The following is a 21,477-nucleotide window of genomic DNA, read 5'->3' on the forward strand; positions in this document are numbered from 1 at the left end:
ACTAGGACTGGAAAATGCAACTCAGCCAGTGCCCTGGGAGGGATCGACTTGGTGGTTTCATGGGGGTGGACAGAAAGGGAGTGCCAGGAGGAAAAAAAAAACCTTCCAAAAATATTTACCAGACAAAGAACTAAATTTCTGACCAAGATTTTCCAAAGAGACACCCTTAGACATAAACATGTTTCCAGGCTTGTTCCTGGGAAAGGTGGGAATGGCCAAGACCTTCCTTCTCCCAGAAAAGACAAACTCATACTCCCAAAATAAACACAGACAGAGCCAGGAGACACCTTCCCCAGCTGGCTGTAATCCAGACATTAGGTGTTGTCTGTTACCTGTAGGGGAGTCGGGGTACACAAGGTTCCTGGGATCCTCTGTGGCCCAAGAGTATATTGGAAGGGAGCCCACCAATCCCAGGCCAGACAAGGAAGATGGTGGTCCAAGTCCTCCAAGGAAGTCATTCATACTGTCCCACCTCTCTTTTTGTGTGTGTGATGCACATGCTTGTGGGAGGTTCATATATATATATATGCCAGAAGAGAGCAGTGGACGTCTTGCTCTATAACTCTTTGTCTTACTCCGTGTGGCAGGGTTTGTTATAGCATCAGGAGTTTGGCTGGCAGCCAGTAAGGTCCCACAATCTGCTTCCTCTTCCTTATACAGATGTATGTGGCCACGCCCAGTTTTTTTTTTTAAACATGAGTCCTAGGGATTAGAACTCAGGTCCTTAAGACTGTACAGCAAGCCCTCTTACCCAGTAAGCCCTCTCCCCAGCCCCTTTCTTTCTCAGTAGAGTGTTATATGTAGCCTAGGCTGGCCTAGAGTTTGTGGTGCCCTTTCCAGTGCTGGGATTACAGGTAGGCAGCACTACGCTCAGATATTTTTCCTTTCTCTCGGAAGCAAGTGAGAATGTCTGGACAAGGCACTGCGCTTGGGGCTTCCCCAGAAGGCCACTGCAAGCTCCGGACCCTGCTTTCCAGTGCTGACACTGTAGTTCCACACCCTGTTCCTTCTCCCTAGACCGTCCTTCAGTGGCTGGAGGTGCACAGCCGTCTCCATGGTCTCCATGACGCATGCGGCTCACCCGGGATCTTGTCCTCTCCTCGCCTCTTAGTCCTCAGACTGGTGTCTTCACACTGAGCAAGATCACTGGGTATGTTTGTTTCCCCCTCTGCGGGTCGCGTGGGCCCTGTTCTCGAGAGAATTGTGCGAGAGCACTCCCGTGCCTTCTTGCTCTGGACTCTGTATGTCGTAGTTAATACGCTTGAAGTCCAGAATGCCAGCACTCTATTCTGGGCCCCTCACAGGGTAGTCACCATATAAGGACTATTGTTATGTGCAGGTTATAGATGTGACGCATGGGTGTCAGCGATACCAAATTCTGCTGTCCTATCACTCAGCTACAGGATTCTGGGTATTTCCCTAATCTTGGACTTCTTTCCTACCTGCTTTCAGTACTCTGCCACAATGGCTTCCCCTAGCTTTCTTAAAAACTAAACTAAGTCGCCGGGTGGTGGTGGCGCACGCCTTTAATCCCAGCACTCAGGAGGCAGAGGCAGGCGGATCTCTGTGAGTTCGAGGCCAGCCTGGTCTACAAAGTGAGTTCCAGGACAGCATCCAAAGCCACAGAGAAACCCTGTCTCGAAAAACCAAAAAAAAAAAAAAAAAAAAATTAAACTAAGTCGAGCATAGTGTTATATTCTAAAACTCCAACACTGAAGCAGGGGCAGGAGGGCTGGGGGTTCAAGACCAGACTGGACTACATGAGGCTCTGTCTCAAACAAACAAACAAACAAATATCATATTAAAGCAAAACACGGGCTTGTAAGTCAAGCTGGGTTCCATCTTTGGACATTTTGTTTGCAGAGCTGGTTCTTGATGTTCGATGCATGCTGTCCTCCAGACATCATCCTGGCCCACTTTGCCTAAAACTGCCCCCATCAACTTTTCTTCAGATGGCCCGTCATGTGGTCTCAGTGGACTTACAGTTTTTTGTATTTTCTCATCATCTCTTTGCTTGCTAAACTAGACCACAGCACTGCAATATGAATGCTTGCAAGCAGGGCATCTTAACTGCGCTGCTCAAAGTTGATTCCCCAGGACCTAGAGTGCCATCTGGTAGCTTGTGGACACTCAGGAAACATTTGTTAAACAAATGAACACATTATTCTAGTCTTCAGGCTTTTAACTTCAAGTAGATATGATCTCCTTCTAAATGACAGTGTCCACAGCCAATTACAGTTCATAGCATGCCATCCAGTTATGATGTATTTATGCCCATGGGTCTTATATACTTTCATGCTTACACAGATTCTGCCTATGCGTGTGTGGCTGTTCAATCACTGATTCATGTAAACTGCTGTGGCTTTCTGGCTAGTACTTGTGGACAATGGATTTCCTAGTTTATCCAGCAGAGGGCAGATGACCAGCTATTGGGTGATCAGAGGATGAGGGTGATGGCCACTGCATTTCCCTCCTGCTTTGGGTGAATCATCTTCAGAAAACATTCTGAGTTTACTATAGGGTTTTTTGGGGGGTGGATGGGTGGGTTGTACATCTCTAAAAAAGTATCTGGATTTTAGCAGCCTGAGTTGAGGGTTTTTTTTTTAGGTTTTGTGGAGGTCCTGGGTGAGAAATCATTGGTCGGTACAAGGTGTTAAAAACAAACTAAGTCTTGAGGTTATTTCCTCCTGGTTTCACTGAACAACTGAAAAACCACTTACACAGAGAGTTATGGAAAGAACGTGGTGGTTGGCCAGCATATTTTATTTCTGGAACACATTTTCTTGAACTTTAGTATTTAAGGAACTCTGGAAAATATCTTCAGAAAAGGGAAAGATTCCTCTCATGACATAGCAGACCACATATAATATAGACAAATTAGGTTGCTATAAGACAGACAGATAGGAACACACAGACATGCCAACATGTTAATGGAAAGACTAGAAGTAGACAGAAAACACACAAACAGCTTCCAGGACAACATGAAGGAGACTTAGATTGTGGTAAAGGTTAATTCCGTATTCAACTGAATACATTTTTAAGGCGAGTCACAAATTGGGCTTTAAAGTTTCTAACCATTAACACCAAAACATTAAATTAGCCTCATGACACATGTGAATGACAACCTAGTGTCTCCATCACTGATATATGAGTGAATTGGGGAGCATTGCCACACATTCAAAGACCAGTAACACAGACTCAAACTCATTAACATTTCTAAACACATGGTTCTTTTGTCTTTGTTTTTCATTATTGTGCTTCTTAGCCCTGGCTTGCCTGGAGCTCATTAGGTAGATGAGATGGCCTAGAACTTGCATCCTTCATCCTGCCTTTGTTTCCTGAGTGCTGTGATGACAGCATTTACCACCGCACCTGGCGGTATTTGCAAAACTTTTAAATGCTCCATGTTCCTTTTCTTCTTCCTTTATGACATTTGCAGGAAAAGCATTTCCATGCTGGGACACTTACAGCAAAATAAGATACAGATACATTCCCCCTTGTTGCCAACCATGAGAATCAGCAAGTGCGTTGTGCAGGCAAAAGGTGAAGACATGAAAAACCATAACACTCACGTGTCATCTATAAATGTTATTCCAAAGTACTCCTTCTCTTTCAGGTTGAAATGTGATGCCACAAGGTCCAGCAGCTCTCTTGATAAAAGCTTGGGCTGTCAAAACACAAATCTGATTATGAGCGATTTCCTTTCCCATCTCTCCCATTGCTATCACCCTTTCCTGCCCTAACCATCGAAAGCAACCTTTGCATGCTTGTGTGACTTTTTTTTTTCAAATACCATGCTTTATGCCACTATCACCACTAAGTTCTGAGAACCCAGTATGAGAAAGAACTACTATGAGGTTTGGAGATACTATGGGCCTGGTGGGGAGGAATATGGCTTGGAATCTGCCAGATCATCCAACTGATGACTGATGCTGGTCCTTCAGGAACCAGGGACCAGGGCATCACTGGGTATCAGCCTGAATCCTGAGCCTAACAGTCAGGGTACATGATGATTGTCTGAAGTCTGGATGTCGCTGTTGGAGGACATGAAATGGTGGGGGGGGGAGGAAAGGAAGATAGAAAGAAAGGGAGGAGAAAGATAGTGAGAGGAGAGAAGGGACAGGGAAGGAAACGAGTGGGGAGGAAGGAGAGGAGCAGGCATTAAACTGTGCTGTGTCCTATACCTCTCATTCTTTTGAAAGACTTATTCATTTTATTTTACATGTGTTTTTCTGCATGCATGTCTGTACACCATGAGCATGCTTGGTGCCTGTAGAGGTCAGACCCGGAGTTTTGGGTGGTTGTGAGGCACCGTGTTGGTGCCGGGAATTGAACCTGGATCTTCTACAAGAGCAAAAAGCACTCTGACCCACTGAGCCACCTCTCCAGCTCCTGCCCTATGTATTTTAATTGCATTGTGGGAGAAATGGGTGAGAGACAAGACTCAATGAGAAAGTAAAGTAGGATTGGTCTTGGGGAGGCATCTAGGCTAGTCATAGGTGTAGTCTATCCACAGGAATTCAACCTTTTAAAAAAATTTTTGGTTCAGGATATTGGGCAAATAGAAAGAAAATAACCAACAAGTAAAAGAGATAAGACTCATACAGCATTTACAAAGAGCTTCCACTCATCCATATAAACCAGCTTGACTTTGCCAGGATTCTTCCAGGAAGACTAAGCTACAATAAGTCAAGCGTAGACCAGGTTTGCTGACCTCAGAGCCACCTCTTCCCCTCAGTCACCTTCAAGCATTGAATTCTAGGCAGTTAGGTGAGCAACCTGGACACAGGACACCACTTTCCAAAGAGGGCAGGGAGGGGCTACCCCAGAGTATCCAATACCTACCTGAACCAGCAGTTCCAGTCTCCTGTCATCCAGCAGGTGAACCTGGCAGTGCCTGCCCTCTGTCATCTGTGGGGACAAAAAAAATGGAGAGGTATGTCAGAGCCCAGTTTGTCAGCAAAATGCAGACTCACTTAATCGTGTGTATGTGTCATGTTCCGGTGAGCTCATAGGTGGGCCTCCCAGAAGCAGACACACAACATACTTGCAATGTCTGTAGACTGAACTACAATGTGCGTGCTGCATGAGGCCAAGGACAGCTGTGAAGGTGACCCAAAGCAAAATCACACTTCAGACATTGTGAGATTTCTTTTCTTTTCTTTTTTGGGGGGGGGGTTGAGAAAGGGTTTCTCTGTGTAGCTTCGGATCTTATCCTGGCATTCGCTCTGTAGACCAGACTGGCCTCAAACTTAGAGAGATCCGCCTGCTTCTGCCTCCTGAGTGCTGGGATTAAAGGCGTGCGCCACCAACACCCAGCATGAGATTTCTTTTTAAATAACTAGATTACACAGTTCTTGAATAGGGGCTTTGGAGATGACAACATTCTGTGTCACAACATCAAACGGTTGGATATGACTGGGAGCATTCACATGGAATTAAAGTGAGAAAAAGATGAAAAGCAAAGACTACTTAATGTCTGGGGGAAACAACAAAACTAATGCCCATGTAGTAGGCCAAGTTCACACAGGGCACAAGGTCATGTGGAGAGAAGCAGGTCTCCCAGAAGAAAGCATATGTTTCCTGGAGTCATGGTGACATTTCACAAATGGAAACACCTTTGATCATGGCTGTGCTCTGGTAAATGTGGTACTTACATGACACAAGGGGAAAAAGAAACACGAGACTGAAGTTCAAACGCAAAGGCCTCAGCTTTTGAACTCTTTGCCCCCTTTTAATAGACCACCATCTACAGTTAGCAGTTAAGGTGTGTGGTTGAAATTTGACATAACAGCTTTCAATGTGTAATTTTTTTAGAATTTAAAACTGCAGTGCTGGGAAATACTGGTTGTAAAATGTTGACCCTTCCCTTGATAAACTTACACTCCAAACCATTGCATCTGTAGATGTCACCACTCTGTCCCATTGAGGGGCATCCTGAAGGCCACCTTTATGCACACTTCTGATATGAATAATTACAGGCATTTTCTTTCTGAGATAGGGCCTTGCTGTGTAGTCTAGGCTGGCCCTAAACTGGAAACTTCATGGCCTAAGCATGCTGGGCAGAGGGATTACAGATAGAAGCCTCTGCTCCCTCTTTATCTATGCTCTCTCCCCTCTTGTGCAGTGCTGACATTGGACTCAGAATCTCACATGTTAGGCAAATGTTCTACCACTGACCGAATTCCTAGCCACTGGCTTGTATTTCCATATTTACATTTTACTAAAATTATTATATAATATAAATATATTTGTATTAAACACATTTAAGATTGTTATGTTACTGCAGGACAGTGGTGGCACATGCCTTTTATCCCAGCACTCACCAGGCAGAGGCAGAGGCAGGTAGATATCTCTGAGTTCCGAGGCCAGCCTGGTCTACAGAGCAAGTTCTAGGCTAGACATGGAAACACAGAGAAACCCTGTCTCAAAAAACAACCCATCCAAAACAACGCCCATATCTGTGTGAAACCATCCATCCATGTAAATATGTACACTCACATATACTTTCGATTCAAGTGTGATTAAGCTATACCCATGGCTTTGCCTCCTGTATTTTTCAATGATATTTCTTGGAAATTTTCCCTATAGGGGTTTATTTTTCTTCATTGTCTGTGACATAGCATCGTGTATTGCTATCTAATAATGCTCTGAGTTTCCTTCTAAGAGATATCCAGGCTGTCCCCTGCATCTCCCTGATATGAACAATGGCTCACTGAAGTCTTCATGTCTGTTTTTTGACCACAAATGTGGGATTGTTGGGGGTACATTTGAAAAGCTTGGAAAACATTCTTTTCCTTTCAGGTACTGTATAAAATTCAGACATTTGTGAACCCTATTTGTAAAGAAAAATTGAGTTGGATGTGATGGTGCACACTTGCAGTCCCACTGGACAGGAGTTCACGATAAGTTTTGGCTACATAATGAGTTCAAGACCATCCTGAGCTACATGAAATCTTCCTTCAAAAATTCAAAATGAACAAATAAATTAATAAAAATGAGTTTAGTGGTACATGCTACACCTAGATACAGATGAGCATATCCCTAGAGTGTAGGAGTTTGAGACCAGCCTGAGCAACATAGTGAGACCCTATCTCAAGAACAAGACAGACTCCATTACTGAATACCAGCTGTGTACATACGTTGTCCTAGCTGTCTCAAATACATATACCTTCGAGCTATAATGACACATTCTGCGATTATTTTTATTATCCATATCTAATAGATGAAGCAGCAGAGGCTGGTATAAGTAACGAGTTTGCAAGGCAAGACATCATTTATGTACTCATAGTCTTGATTGAACTCTGTTTTAAGCATCTGTGAACTAGTTTAGTGGGTCAGACCAGGGGGTTATAGACACATGGCCTAGAGGAACCACAGAACTGGTGATAAGAGGTGAATGGACAAGCTTTGTTTAGTTCATGGTCACAGATTACTCTCTCAACTAGTCAATGCCAAGGTCAAATACATACCTAGGGTGGCTAAATGGATGGGGGTTAGTTCTGGTCACTGAGCTGGGCAATGTACGTTATGTGTATGGTTTCATGGGAGATCCTCCAAAGGGGTTGGAGATGGCTAAGAGGAGACAGAGCTTGCCTAGCATGCATGAAGTGATGGGTTTGCTTACCAGTACCACACACCCTGGGTATGGTGGCACATGCCTGTGACCTCAGCACTGGGAAGGCAGCAGCAGGAGAATCAGAACTTCCAGGTCACCCTTGACTCAATAAGAGTTTGAGACCAGCCTGGGACATAAAGAGAACCCGCTTCAACCCCCTGCTCCCTAAAGGTCTGCACATAACATCATCAGGGCCACATCCTCATTTTACAGGCTAAGAAGTTGACACACAAATGTTAGGATAATTTATTCAAAATTACCCAAGAAAGTAAAGAACCAAGTCAAATGTGAATAAGGTGATTGGGCATAACCCAGTGGCTGAGTGATTTGACTAACGTGTTCAAGGCCCCGAGTCTCCAAGTCACAGGTATAGTGGTGAACAGAGTCCTCAGGAGGCTGAAGCAGGAGAATCCCCAGGAGTTCAAGGATATAGTCTGGGCTACATATAGAATTTGAGACCTTGTATCAAAAACAAAATGCTAAACTAAAACCACAACCCCCTAACACAACATAATACAACCCCAGCAACACATAGAAACAGAGGGGAAAACCAAAATAAACAAAAAATACCCCCATCCATTTTTCTAGTTAGACATATTGGGGAAGGGGGCAAGGAGGATAAAGAAATGTGTTCCTTTAAATTATTTACTTTTGCAAAACTACCCTAGAACTAATTCTAAATGTGTCCTACAGAAAGTAAAACAATCCTTAAACACACACACACACACACACACACACACACACACACACACACACACACACACACACAAGTCCATTAAGGAAAATACTACAACTCACATAATATTTCAACTTACTAGGTTGCCTATAATCCAAACACATTTGTTTCTGTTTCAGAAATATACCCGTTGGCACACACCTTTAATCCAAGCACTGAAGAAGCAGAGCCAGGCAGATCTCTGGGAGTTCAAGGGCAGTCTGTTCTACATAGTGAATTCTAGGCTAGCCAGGGCTACACAGAGAAACCCTGTGAGTTTAATACCAGTCTCTTCTACATAGTGAATTCTAGGCTAGCTAGGGCTACAGAGAGAAACCCTGTGAGTTCCAGATCAGTTTCTTCTACATAATAAATTCTAGGCTAGCCAGGGCTACACAGAGAAATCCTGTCTCAAAAACAAAAAGCAAAACAACAACAAAAAAAAAAAAAGAAAGAAAGAAAAAATGATTTATTTGCTATGCCAATTTGTTTTGGGCCTTCCTTCAGCCAATCGACACCCCTATTCTCAACACATAATTTTATTATTATTATTATTATTATTACTATTATTTGGTAGTATTATGAGACAAAGTCTCCTGTAGCCCAGGCTGGCTACTGGTTACTTCAGGTTAATTATTCTGTCTCCAACTCCCAAGACCTGGATTACTCTAGACTATTAAACAATGAATGTCTTTTTGATCTGGTACTCTTTGCAGTGACACACAACTTGATCTTAGTTGACTAAACTAGACATGGCTATCTTCCCCCAGCTGGGACAATCAGAACTTCAGTCCAAGGAATCTGGAATTGGATCTGGAACCTTGGCTGCTGTGGGGAGAAAATCCTGCAGGAAGAATTTGGAGGTCAGATAGCTGAAGGAGGCATGATAAATCAGGTGGGCTGAGGGGAAAACTTGGGAATTGCTGTTGGTCTCTAATGTCTTTCCAGACAGTTTTCATGCTTCTGGTCTACGCGAACTCGTTTCTTCGCATTCTACAAAACTGAGAGTATCAGAGTGACACACTTCCTTCCACTGTGACCCTGACTTGCATTGAATTCTACTTCTTCAAGTAACACACACAGGTTGTGTGGTGGGTGGGGTAGGGTGGATACACCCTCAGAGGATCTGTCCATTTGTGCCTCCCATCTTATCATCCCGAAAATTACAGGAGCACACTTCTGCACCCAGTTCTTTCCAGACTTCTGTGGAGTCAACCCAAGTCCTCATACTTGCTAGACAGTGCTTTACCAAGTGGGCCTTCTCTCCAGGCCATACACCATGGGTCTTTGTAACTAACAACAACAACGTTTCTGAAGGTCAGACTCCAAAATGATGGCCCACACAGTCTTGTCATCATCGTGTCGATGTGTCATGGTGAGATGATGAGAAATAGCCCTCAGAGAGACTGACATGTGGGAAGGAGAGTAGCAGACACTTCCCTGCATGGCCTGGTAGGATACGATAAGGACCAGTGAAGGAGGGCCAACTGAGAGCACACAATGATATTTGTCTGTACTCAGAGCATCCTGTTCAATATTCCCGCCCTTCCTCTGCAGGATGGTGCTTCTGAGAGGATGTCATAGAGTTCATTTGATTGCCACTAGCAACACAGGGGCCTGCCCTTGTCATTTACTTACATTGGAGGTTGAAAAGTGAGGGAATTTTGTTCATCAAAACAATGCTTATGAATAGATTTTAGTTGACAACAGAAACTAAGAGAAGCCACAAAATTTGAATTTCAAGCAAGATCTTCTTTGACAAGGGAAAGATTTGGGAACATGGGGTTTGATTTCCTCCATGGCAGTATTTGGCAGCACAGGGCACAGTATTGTGGTTTCTGGTTTGCCCAAGTGTATGACCTGCAGGGAGTCATGCTAATGAAATTTCTGATGAAAGTCCTGCTGAGCACAGGGAAATTGCTCAGCAGGATTAACCTGGATCATCAATTCAGATAGATTAGTAAATGTCTATTAGTGTTGCCCACTTCTGGATAAGTCTGTGAGTGTGTTTCCAGAGACCATTAGAGAACAAGGGCTCTAACCCAATGAATGGAACAATCCTTTGATGAATTTGTGTAATAGTAGTGTTGGGAGGTGTTAAGATGTAAGAGGCAGCCTACTTGGGGGAATGAGATTGCTAGTGGAGTGTTCTTGGAGGCTGTGACTTATCTTGTCACCTCTACATGTGCCCTTTGCTCTGCACCCCCCCCCCAGCTACAGTAAGGTAAGAAACTTTTCCAGCACAGCCTCCTACTATAACGCTCTGTCCAAAGGCATGGGCCAGGGGATCCACAGTGGGCTGGATTCTCCTGGAACAATTAGCACTCCAGCTAATGTGACGTCCTCATACATGTCTCCACAGACCAACATGTCAACACAGACTGACAAGTCCTCATAGACATCTCTACAGACCAACATGTATGTGCTCATCAAATGTCCACAGACCAACACGTACTCATAGAAGTGTCCACAGACCAACCTAGTAAAGACAGTTCCTCAACTGAGACTTTTCTCACAGATGCTTCCAGGCTGTGTCAAGGTGGCAGCAGCAAAAGCTAGCTTTCTTTGAAAACTGGTAAACAGGCAAACTTCTGTAATCTTATACATACTCAGGGTAAGTTAGTAAGCCAGTTAAAAAGCACGTGACAGAAAATTGTGCAGAGCTGATAGGAAGAAATAAAGGAAGAGAAAGGAGCATGGGTTCCTGCATGCCTCCAGGGCAATCGCACAGCCAGGGTACTTACATAGCAGTGCCCACAGGCACCCTCTGCAATCCCGGTGCTGCCACACAGTCAATGCTGTGATGTCCCTGAGGAAGGTACTCTCCTCATTCCAACAGCGTGAGGGAAATGGAGGGAAAAGCCCTATGACCCACGAAGTTCATAAACAATGGAACAAGAGTTCATCTAAGACCCCAACTCTTAGCCACACAGCACTGCACACTGTCCTGCATGCAGCACACACTGACAAACATGGAAAAGCCTTCCTGTGAGCACCACGATCAAAGGACCACATAAGTGGGCAGCAATGGAAAGACAGTGCCTTGAAACAGTTATGGAAACTCATTCATTCACTTCTGATAAAAAGCACTTCCATGGGAAGCACTTACGACTATGGAATTTATAAACAGAATAGGGAGATCGTCTATTAATGGCCATTTGTTTGAGATAAGGGAAAAATAAGGTCAGATTCACCAAAGCCACATAAATCATTATTGCTAAGCCTGGGAATGAGATTCTGAACTCTGCCTCCTGAGCCAGAGCATAATTGAGGTATGTAAAGTTACCCAGATTTAAAAGAAAGCTACCTAATTCAAATGAACATTATGTCACCAGGTCAGCTACATATGCTACATATGTACATATATACTACACACACACACACACACACACACACACACACACACACACTGTAATAACAAAAAGAAAACCCCAAGCCAGGCGCATCTCACTTTTTTGTTTGTTTGTTTTTTGTTTTTTGAGACAGGGTTTCTCTGTACTGTTTTGGAGGCTATCCTAGAACTCTCTCTGTAGACCAGGCTGGCCTTGAACTCACAGAGATCAGCCTGCCTCTGCCTCCCGAGCGCTGGGATTAAAGGAGTGTGCCACCAACGCCCGCCACATAGCTCTTATTTTAAAGCCCGACCCTCAAAAGTGCTTAACTTTCTAGTTTCAACCAGGGCTCTGTTTAAGAGACAAGTATGTGGAATTCTTTAATTATATATCTAAATCTAGAATCACTTTTGAGCCCCACAGAGAGCATGAGAAAAATTTCATAATCTACCTCCAGCTGTCAACGACAACTAAGAGTAGCAACTTCTCACGTAAAATCACACAATATATAAATTCAAATGTGGTCTCTTTGGAGACCTCTGTGCAACACCCACCCAGACAATTCAATTCACCTCCTACCCGTTCCCCACCCAGCTCCAGGTGCATGCTGGGTTAGAACTCCCACCTCAGGCTGCGTTTGCTTCCCAGCTGATAAGAGCGGTCCTCAGCCTGCAAGTGCTGGTCGCTGGTGGAAATGCTTTGTCCAGTGGGTCAGTTGTCATGCGGGGAAGATCTACAGGGAAGTGAGAATCTGCTACAGGCTTGGCCTCTGTTTCTAGCTGCCAGATGTGACAGCACTTGGTGAACTTCTGGTCTATAAGGGAACACTCCCCACCTGGCCGCAGCCCCAGGCTCTCTTCCCAGCAGGAGACATGAGAGGAGGAGAGATGGGTGGTAACAATCCCACCCAGGACAGAAGGGACCCACTTGCAATATCTGGGGTCAAACTAAAAAAAAACAGGAAATAACAACCCTGAAAAAAGAGCAAACTCCTTGCTGCCTTTGGTTTTGCTTTAGATGATGTTTGGAACTCAGAAACTCAAACACTTGATAAGGAAGTAGCAAGCGTCTTGTTTCCCCTCTTTCTTTTTGTTCCCTACTGACTTCCTGAGACTCAGCAGAAGACACCTGGCTTCAAAAAAAGGCTTCCCAGGGTTCTGGGTGGTGTGATCCAGCTGAGGTCTGACCTACTATCTGGATGTCAGGTCAGCTCTCTGACCAGTTTCATAGTTCCCATGCAGCTAGGCAATGGTCTTATAGCCGTGAGGAAATGGCCATATAGTGATACCTTCTAAATGAAAATTGGACCTCTCCACTTTTCTACTTAGAGACATCCACTCTCTTCACACACAACACACTGGGAAATTCACTCCTCACTTGTGTTGACAAGGACAGACCTATGATGGCCAATATTGCCAATAGGCTCTGGGAGCACCTAGGACAGACACCTCTGGGCATGTCTGTGAAGGAGCCTAGATGGGTTACCTAGGGTTGGAAGACGTGTCTTAAAAGTTGGTGGCAACATCCCATGGGCTGATGTCCCTGACCAAATAAAAAGAAAGTGAGCTTAGGGGTCTGTGATGATGTCCATGGCCTGTGTTAGCACATGGGGGGTCATTAGAATCATGCTGTGCTGAGTCAGTCGGCTCTTCTTGGTCTTGGGATAACTAGACCCGCCCCTTGATGGATACTGCAGTAACAGAGCTGGGCCCCTGCACTCAGGAAAGATGGACCCATGCTTTACTACAGGCGTGCACTCCACCTGGGCAGCGCACTAGACCTGAGCCGGCGGTTGGGGATGTAGTGAGGGCATGGGAGCAGGAGAGCTGACCCTGACCCCCACTTCTGCCATGTGGCGGCATGGGTGAGAGAAAGATGCTCCCCCCCTCACCCATTACTACCTGCGGCAAGTGGGAGGGCTAGAGAGAACTAGTCCTGCCCCTCAACAGTTGCAGCACACAAGAGAATGGTTCCTGCACCTCTCTTGGGCAAAACAGTAGAACTGGTCCTAATGGTTTGAGTGTGGGTAAGCCGGACCAGAGAGGAGGAGAAAAGGTTTCATCCCTTGCTGCAGGCTGCGCTGGGTGAGCTAGCCAAGGCCTTGCTGGAGAACTCATCCGGGTAATGATGATGAGGGAGAGCTGGCGGGCTGGCTAACCCAGCTACCACCTAGGCCCAGAACCAGGGCTGTGAGTTGGCCCACCCCAACATCCCCCTCATCTATGAACTGCTGGAGCAGATGAAGGGCCAGACCTGCAGATCCAAAGCTGCAGGATCTCCGCACACAGGACACCAGGATATCCAAGAGAGAGCCCTAGTGAGGGTTCACTATCAGTGGTGTAGCAGAAGCCAGAGTGGAGCCAGACCAATGAGTCGTGGCAATGAACACTTGCAAGTGAGGATGAGTGGACTAAAGGATACACTGTGTGACTCAATGGGCCGCCTACAGCTTCCACACAAGATTCATCTCCCCAACCCCCTCTTTTGGTTTTTGTTTTGTTTCTTTGTTTGAATTTCAGTTTTTCCTTTAAATTTGGTTTTGACTGGGGGAGTTGCGAGGGCAAAGGGTAGATACAGGGGGATGGGGAGATGAGTGGAATCGGGTTACATGATGTGGATGAAATTCACAAAGAATCAATAAAAGTTTTTTAAAAAAGAGGGAGCTGACCCCAACCTCCCCCATCTACTTCCCTCTATTTCCTCTCTCTCCTCCCTCTCCTCTCTTCTTTCTCTCCTCTCTCCTCCCTCTCTCTTTCTCTAATTCCTCCCCCTCCTCCCTGTCCTCTCTTTCTCACCCTCCCCTCTCTTTCCTCCCCCTCCTTCTTCTCCCCCTCCTCTCTCATTTCTGACCTCTGATGCAATATGATCAGCAGTGATGAGCTATTGCCGCCAGGTCTTGATGCTACGCCCTGTCCCCATTCAATCCATCCTCAGGTTCCTTCACCTCCTTCAGATCTAAGATCACATGTCCCACACCTTCTCAGAGATGCCTTCCTGATCTCATCTAAGTGGAGCCTCCTCTAACCCATTGTGCTTTTCTGTGTCCCTAAGACCTACAGTCTCTCGTTAAGCGAGTTGTTTGTCTGCCTGTCTTCTCCCACTAGATCTTAAATGTCACAGGATGGGGGACCTTGACTGTGTGATGTTCTACTAGTCCCCTGGGGCTTCAACTCCAAACAACAAAACAAAACAAAACAAGTCTCCAAAATTTTCTGGGTGAAGGTTAGAAGTTACATGCTTCTGAGTAACTTGTGCAAGCCTGAAGACCTGCTTAGGATCCCCAGATTATGTGTATATCTGGATGCAGTAGAACACACATCTGTAACCCTAGTTTTCCTATGCACAGGTGGAAACTGGACACAGAAGAATCCCTGGTAGTTCACTGGCCAACTAACCTGGCATAAGAAGTAGTGAATATTACATATACAGTATTCTGTCTGTGTGTATGCCTGCATGCCAAAGAGGGATCAGGTCTCATTACAGATGGTTGTGAGTCACCATGTGGTTGCTTGGAATTGAACTCAGGACCTCTGGAAGAGCAGTCAGGGATCTTAACCTCTGACTATCTATCTATCTAGCTCCATGAACCAGACCAATGACTCATTGTGATGAACATTTTGCAGGAAGGGCTGATGCCATTAGGATGAATGAAGAGGTGTTAGAAAGATGGAGAGAAGTGGTTTTCTTTTTGTTTGTTTTATTTTGTTTTTAATTAATTTTGGGGGGCAGATTGCTGGAGTGAGGGGTGGATATGGAGGTACTGGAAAGTGAATGGGATTGGGGTACTGATGTGAAATTTCCAAAGAACCGATAAAGAATTATGTTAAAAGAAGGATAATAATAATAACAATAACAACAACAATAATAATAAGTAGTGAACAAAAGGAGGTCCCCACTTCAAAACAAAGTGGAAGGTGGGGTAAGGTTGTCCTTTGACCTTCATGTGAGTGCCATGACACCTGCACAAATCTCCCTGGTGAATGAACTGAATCTAGATGCTAAAACACATTCATAAACATCCATGCCAGTGGTTGTCAACCTTCCTACTGTATTGGCCTTTTAATCCAGTGTCCTTATGTTGTGGTGACTCCCAAACATAAAATTATGAATTGCAATGTAAATATCTGTGGTTTTCCAATGGATATGTGACCAAGTTCAACCCTCCAAAGGGGTCTCAACCCACAGATTGAGAGCTGTTGATTTACATTGATAGAACATGATCTAAAGAGAGGCCATCCCGAGCAACTCCCAAACCCTGGCCCAGAAAACCTGACACACCGGGAAACAAATTTTCCATCCAAAGAGCAAGGCAAGCTATGAAACTCTTCATCAGTCTCTGGGGTGAGAGAGAGGGCGATCTAGGCCAGTCTTGCTCTGAGGCCTATTGAGTGGATGGAGTTTTATATTTCACCCAGATGATGTCAATCCCAACAGAACAGGGCCCTCTTTATCATCTCTGGGTGGTGACTGAGCGTGAGCTATTGACACTCTGGTCCCGAGAATGGCCTGCACTGACACAGATGTCTCCAGAAAAGTCAGCTGTGATTTCCCCTTTAGTATTCTCAAGACTGTGCCTGCCTTCCCAGCATGCAACTGCACTTTCTGTTAAGCAGGGACCTAGTGGCACACAACGTGTGTATTCTCTTGTTTCATGCTGCTAACAAGCCCAGGACACAGGAAGCAGTACTACTCTGATTGTACAGAGGCCAAAGCAGAGTCCCAGAGGGGCTGGTCACACGGCTGCAATGGGGGGTGGGAGTCCCAGGCCCTTGGAAGGCCCCTTGGGAGGCCTAAGGTAAGAGGGCCAGGAAGAAAGGCAGATAGCAAAAAAATTAAAAGAAGAAAAATAGGTGAGGGAGGAATGAGGAAAATTGAGACTTCAGTTTGCTAAAGATGAAATTGAATGCTGGGCATGGTGGTACATGTCTGTGATCCCCAACAACTCAGGAGTCTGAGGCAAAAGGACATCATGTCAGAACAAACAGACACATAAACAAACAGGAAGGGAGGAAACTGAACCACCGAATTTCTGTCTTAAGAAAATGTAACAGTAGGTAATGGCCAGGCTGAGCACCTCCTGAAATCACTGCCTGTGTTTGCTAGTGGGTTGTACTGCGCAATGGAGATGGGATTCACCCACACTGAGGGAGCGGCTCTACCACACGTTTGGGATGCCCTGTGATGCTATTTATCAGTTTGGTGGCATCTTGGACCCGAGTCCACATTAACCTGGCTTGTGATTGAGTCCTGTAGACAACGCCAAGCATTCAGGCTCTCCATCATGCGCTCACACACCTGCTCAAGCAGCAGCATTTGGAGAAAAAGTGCCACTGTTAGTAAAAACAGGGATCATTAGATGAGACCCCAAGGGCACTGCCAAAGGAGGTCGTCCTAGAGTTCTCAGTCTCAACATCATGGCCATTTGCAGCTGCCGAAGGTTTTGGTGTTCCTCTGGTGTGGAGCCCCTGAGCATTACCCACTAGAATACCTCCCACTCCGATGACACTAAATACATTTCCAAACATTGACAAAGGTCTGGTCTGCTCCTGGGCAGAATGGCTCCTTTGGACAAAAACTGCTTCAGGGATAAGGAGAGAAGCTATGAGCAATCAAACCAGTAAGAAAATTTCAGATCACGGAAAGGGCTTAAGGTCCTGCAGGTCAAAGGGCATCCCACCAAGTTTATGTCTGAGTTTGATCCCTGGAACTCACGAGGCGGATGACGAGAACAGACCTAAGTTGTCCCCTGCCCTCCACAGATGAGCCCTGGCACACACACACACATAACCACCTACCTACCTAAAGAAATAAATAACAACCAAAAAGTAAAAACGAGTGACAAAGGAGAGGGTGGGGACTTGAAATAAAGCCAGCCATTGAGCTGAGCTCAGAACCCAGCTAGGGCTCACATTCTCTTTTCCCTGGAGGCACAAGAAATGAGACTGTCCAGGGAGAGAATGTTTGCCTGTTCCCTGTTGTTGACAAGTGGTCACCAGCAGGGACTGAAAGGCTAACCTCTTTCTGGGCATTAGACTCCAATCCCAAACTCCTATGGGCCTGGGGGGGGAGGGGGGAGGGAAGGAAAGTCCACAAGGCAGGCCTGGAGTTAGACTCTGCATTCTGTGAACAGCTGTTTGTTTGTTTCCCCAGCAGCAGTACCGTGGAGCAAGACAGTCCCTGGGGGAGGGCATTTTCACAAGAGGTAATCCCTCAATATGGTAGCCTGGTATTACAAAGCTGGCTGAAAAGAAAAGACAACATCAGTCTTGGAGCTGAGGTCACCAGGAGATGCCAGCCTGATGTTTGAAGAGCTGCAGACAGGATTTGGAGTCAGGAAGCTTGGAATTTTAGTTTTTATTTTTGTTCAGGCTTAGCAGTTTCTGAGACTCTGAGACTGTGACCTTTTCTGAGTCTCAGTTTCTGTCCCTGTATAATGGGAATGAGAAGGGAAAAAAAAAACTTCATGGGCTTGTGATGCAGCTCAGCGCATAAAAGAGAGGGATGCATCTGTAATTCCTGCTTCCCAACAGTGAAATAAGTGGTGGAGACCACGGAACTGTCTAGAAGCTCTGGCCTAGCTAGCCGGAGTACCTGGCTAACCAGCTAACGGGCAGAAATAGCAAGAAAGACCCAGCCTCAGCAACTCTCAAAAGTTGTCTTCCAACTTCCACACATACCACTACACACACACACACAGACACACACACACACACACACACACACACACACACACAAGTTAAAAAAGGATAGACCTCAACTACCTTTAGAACATTTGCCTGTGTGTGTGTGTGTGTGTGTGTGTGTGTGTTCATTGTTGTTTGAGGCAGGCCTCATTCTAGCTTAGGTTGGCCTGGAGTTGATTATGCAGCTCAGACGTCAGCGCTGTTCTGAGTGCTGGGGTTCCAGGTGTGCGGCACTATGCCTGGTTTCCTGCAATTCTCCGTTGTTCTCTTTGATGTTGGCCAGTAAAGCCAGGGAGCTGCTCATGTTAAGACTTGCTCCACCCATAGACTTCTAGCCTTTCCTGTTTAGTCTTTTCCTTCTTATATTCAGGTCAGTTGCACTTGAAGTTGATTTCAGAGGAACTGAGGGTAACCATGCAGAGTGGGAGACACAGGCCTTCACCCTAGGGCAGTGAGTCCCATAGCCAGTCAACATGGTTTGTCAACTATTCTGCTAACTGTAGATTCTGCTAACCACAAATACCTAGATTGCTCAAGTGGCTTAGCACCACTCCCACCCCTAACAAATGTTTCTTTTGGACCATTAGGATGTCAAACAGTCATACTCGAGTTGAAAATCAACCCATTAGTCAAACCCTGGACAGGGCAGCAATCAAATACCTGGGATTAATTCCATTCTTATCTCCCTGTCATAATCAATAAACTAACTCAAAACCACCATTTAGGGATAAACTTAATCACCAGTCCCACACACACAATTTACAGCATCCCCTGTACCTGAAGTCAGGGAAAACTGTTGTCAGTCTCTTGGTTTTTGTATGATTGTGACTAGATTATTCCCGGGGCAAAGTTCCTTAATTCTCACTTCTATAATGACCACCACCACCAACAAAAAGGAAATTAATACATGCTTTATTTGCCTACTTATTTATACATGTATCGAATGTTTATTCTTTGAGAATGTTATACAATATATTTTGAACATATTCTCTCCCCTCTCCCTAGTCCTCCCAGGTCTCCCAGATAAAATATTTTTAAACTCAAGTGTGGGACTGGGTTTCATAAGGGCATTTATACAGGTGTATGATGTACTTTGAGCACACCCCCCAGTCCCCTCCCACTTCTCACTTCCGGGTCATAGAGACATGCATAATTTCACATCATGCTTCTCTGTACGAGTGTATGCAATTCACACATTCGTGTGAGTGCATGTGCCCTTGTGTGTGCTTGGGGAGGTCAAAGGATAAGTAAGCCTGGATAAGTAAGCATTGTTCCTGAGATACTGTACACCTTCGTTTTTTGAGAGAGATTCACTGTCCCGGAGTTTCCAGTTTGGGCTAGACTGCCTGGCTAGCATGTCCCAAGGTTCTACCATCTCTGTCTCCCTAGCAGCGGAACTATAAATAGGGTTGCCATGCACAGCATTTTTTTTGACAAGGTCTCTCTGTATAGTCCAGGCTGTCCTGGAGCTCACTCTGAAGAACAGCCTGGCCTCAAACTTACAGAGACCCAGTCTCCTCTGCCTCCCGACTGACTGCTGGGATTAAAGCTGTGTGCCACCATGCTCAGCCTGTTACATGGCTTTTTAAAAGTGTTGTGAGGAATCAAACTCGGGTTCAAGCCACCTCCACAGCCCTTCCTCCATCACATCCATTTTTTTTTTTTTTTTTTTTTTTTTGGTTTTACGAGACAGGGTTTCTCTGTACTGTTTTGGAGGCTGTTGGTCCAGCCCGGCCTCGAACTCACAGAGATCCGCCTGCCTCTGCCTCCCGAGTGCTGGGATTAAAGGCGTGCACCATCACCGCCCGGACATCACGTCCATTTTACATACATTTTGTTTACTGCATTCTCACAGATCCCCGCGGAATCAACAGTTTCTCTTTTATAGTTCGAGCACCGGGCACCCAAGTGTTTGAGAATAACTCCCTGAGGTCCCAGCAGGTAATGAGGGACTGAGCCAACTTGGCAAGGGGCTCACCAGGTAACAAGGAAGGAAAATGACTGGGGCTGTAGCTTCGTAGATGCCGGTGCAGTGGGCACCATATTATTCCTAGAAATGGTCTGAATTAGGTGCTTCTGCAGCTGGTACCTCCCCGCAGGCCCAGAGGAGGCTGTGGAGAGTTCACGGCCACAGAACCACTCAGGTTATTTCCGCAGTTCCTCTTTTTTGAAAACTAGTGGTTAGGCTGTATTTTTAGACATTGTGGTGCAGTACCAATGAGGGGGGAAAAAGCAGAGAAAGAAGGGAGAAACAATGAGGAGGGCACAAATCCTGCAAACAGGAAGTCACCAAAGTGTAACCAAGGACAGCTCTGCTGGGTCTGCTGCGCCGGCTAGCTGAGTGAAGTCCGCAGTGGAATTGGAGAAAGTGGAAATTTTGGCTTTGAGGTTATGCAAGTGGCAGACACCCTGTGGTCTGGAAACTTTTAGTTCTGCCAGCTGTTTTCTCTTTTGCTGAGAAAAACAGCCAATCGGAAGGGACAGAGGTAGAGCGCCTTTCGAATATTTAAAAAATAATGACGTGTGCAGCTAGGGGAAGGGCTTTCCCAATGAACGGCTGGCCGTACTCGCCATGTACTCCAAGCCTGACTCTAAGCCGCCGCAGGGCAAACACAGTTCACATTCATCAGACCTAAACGCAAACCAACCGTAGAGAACCCAACCCCCTTGCCTTTTTTTGGAGTACACATCTCAGAGTTACTCGGTTTCCACTCCTCATCAACTCCATTCAGACCTTTGCCTGGTGTTCATCAATCTCCCTCTGTTCTTTGCCATCCGTGTGTAAGCAGAGGTTGAAGAAATCCTCAGGGAACTCGCAATTAATAAAAACCGACTGTATTAGAGGCAGAGTCCTGGCCTGTCTTGAATTACTTGGTAGAGATGTCATATTTGGGCAAAGGATTTAGAAAAGTTTACCAAATTGGGGAAGTAGAAAAGTTAAGTTCATTTGGGGATTTTAGAAAAAAAAAAAAGAACCTTCTCAACTGAGTGGTGGTGGCACAGGCCTTTGATTCCAGCACTTGGGAAGCAGAGGTAGAGGCAGGCGGATCTCTATGAGTTCGAGGCCAGCCTGGTGTACAGGCTCCAAAGCTACACAGAGAAACCCTGTCTTGAAAAAAAAGAAAGAAA

The 21,477-nt window shown here is 45.5% G+C and overlaps 1 protein-coding gene across 1 annotated transcript in view; it reads right to left on the minus strand.

Annotated features, from left to right (window-relative positions):
- Window positions 1-21,477, minus strand: part of Frmd4b (FERM domain containing 4B) — a 189,310-nt gene that overhangs the window by 125,567 nt on the left and 42,266 nt on the right. Inside the window, 2 exon segments of the mRNA XM_040737352.1 lie at window positions 3,573-3,667; window positions 4,846-4,911. Of these exon segments, the coding sequence (XP_040593286.1) occupies window positions 3,573-3,667; window positions 4,846-4,911 (161 nt within the window).

Source organism: Mesocricetus auratus, unplaced genomic scaffold (assembly GCF_017639785.1).
Source record: "Mesocricetus auratus isolate SY011 unplaced genomic scaffold, BCM_Maur_2.0 Super-Scaffold_100676, whole genome shotgun sequence".
Lineage (NCBI taxonomy): Eukaryota > Metazoa > Chordata > Mammalia > Rodentia > Cricetidae > Mesocricetus > Mesocricetus auratus.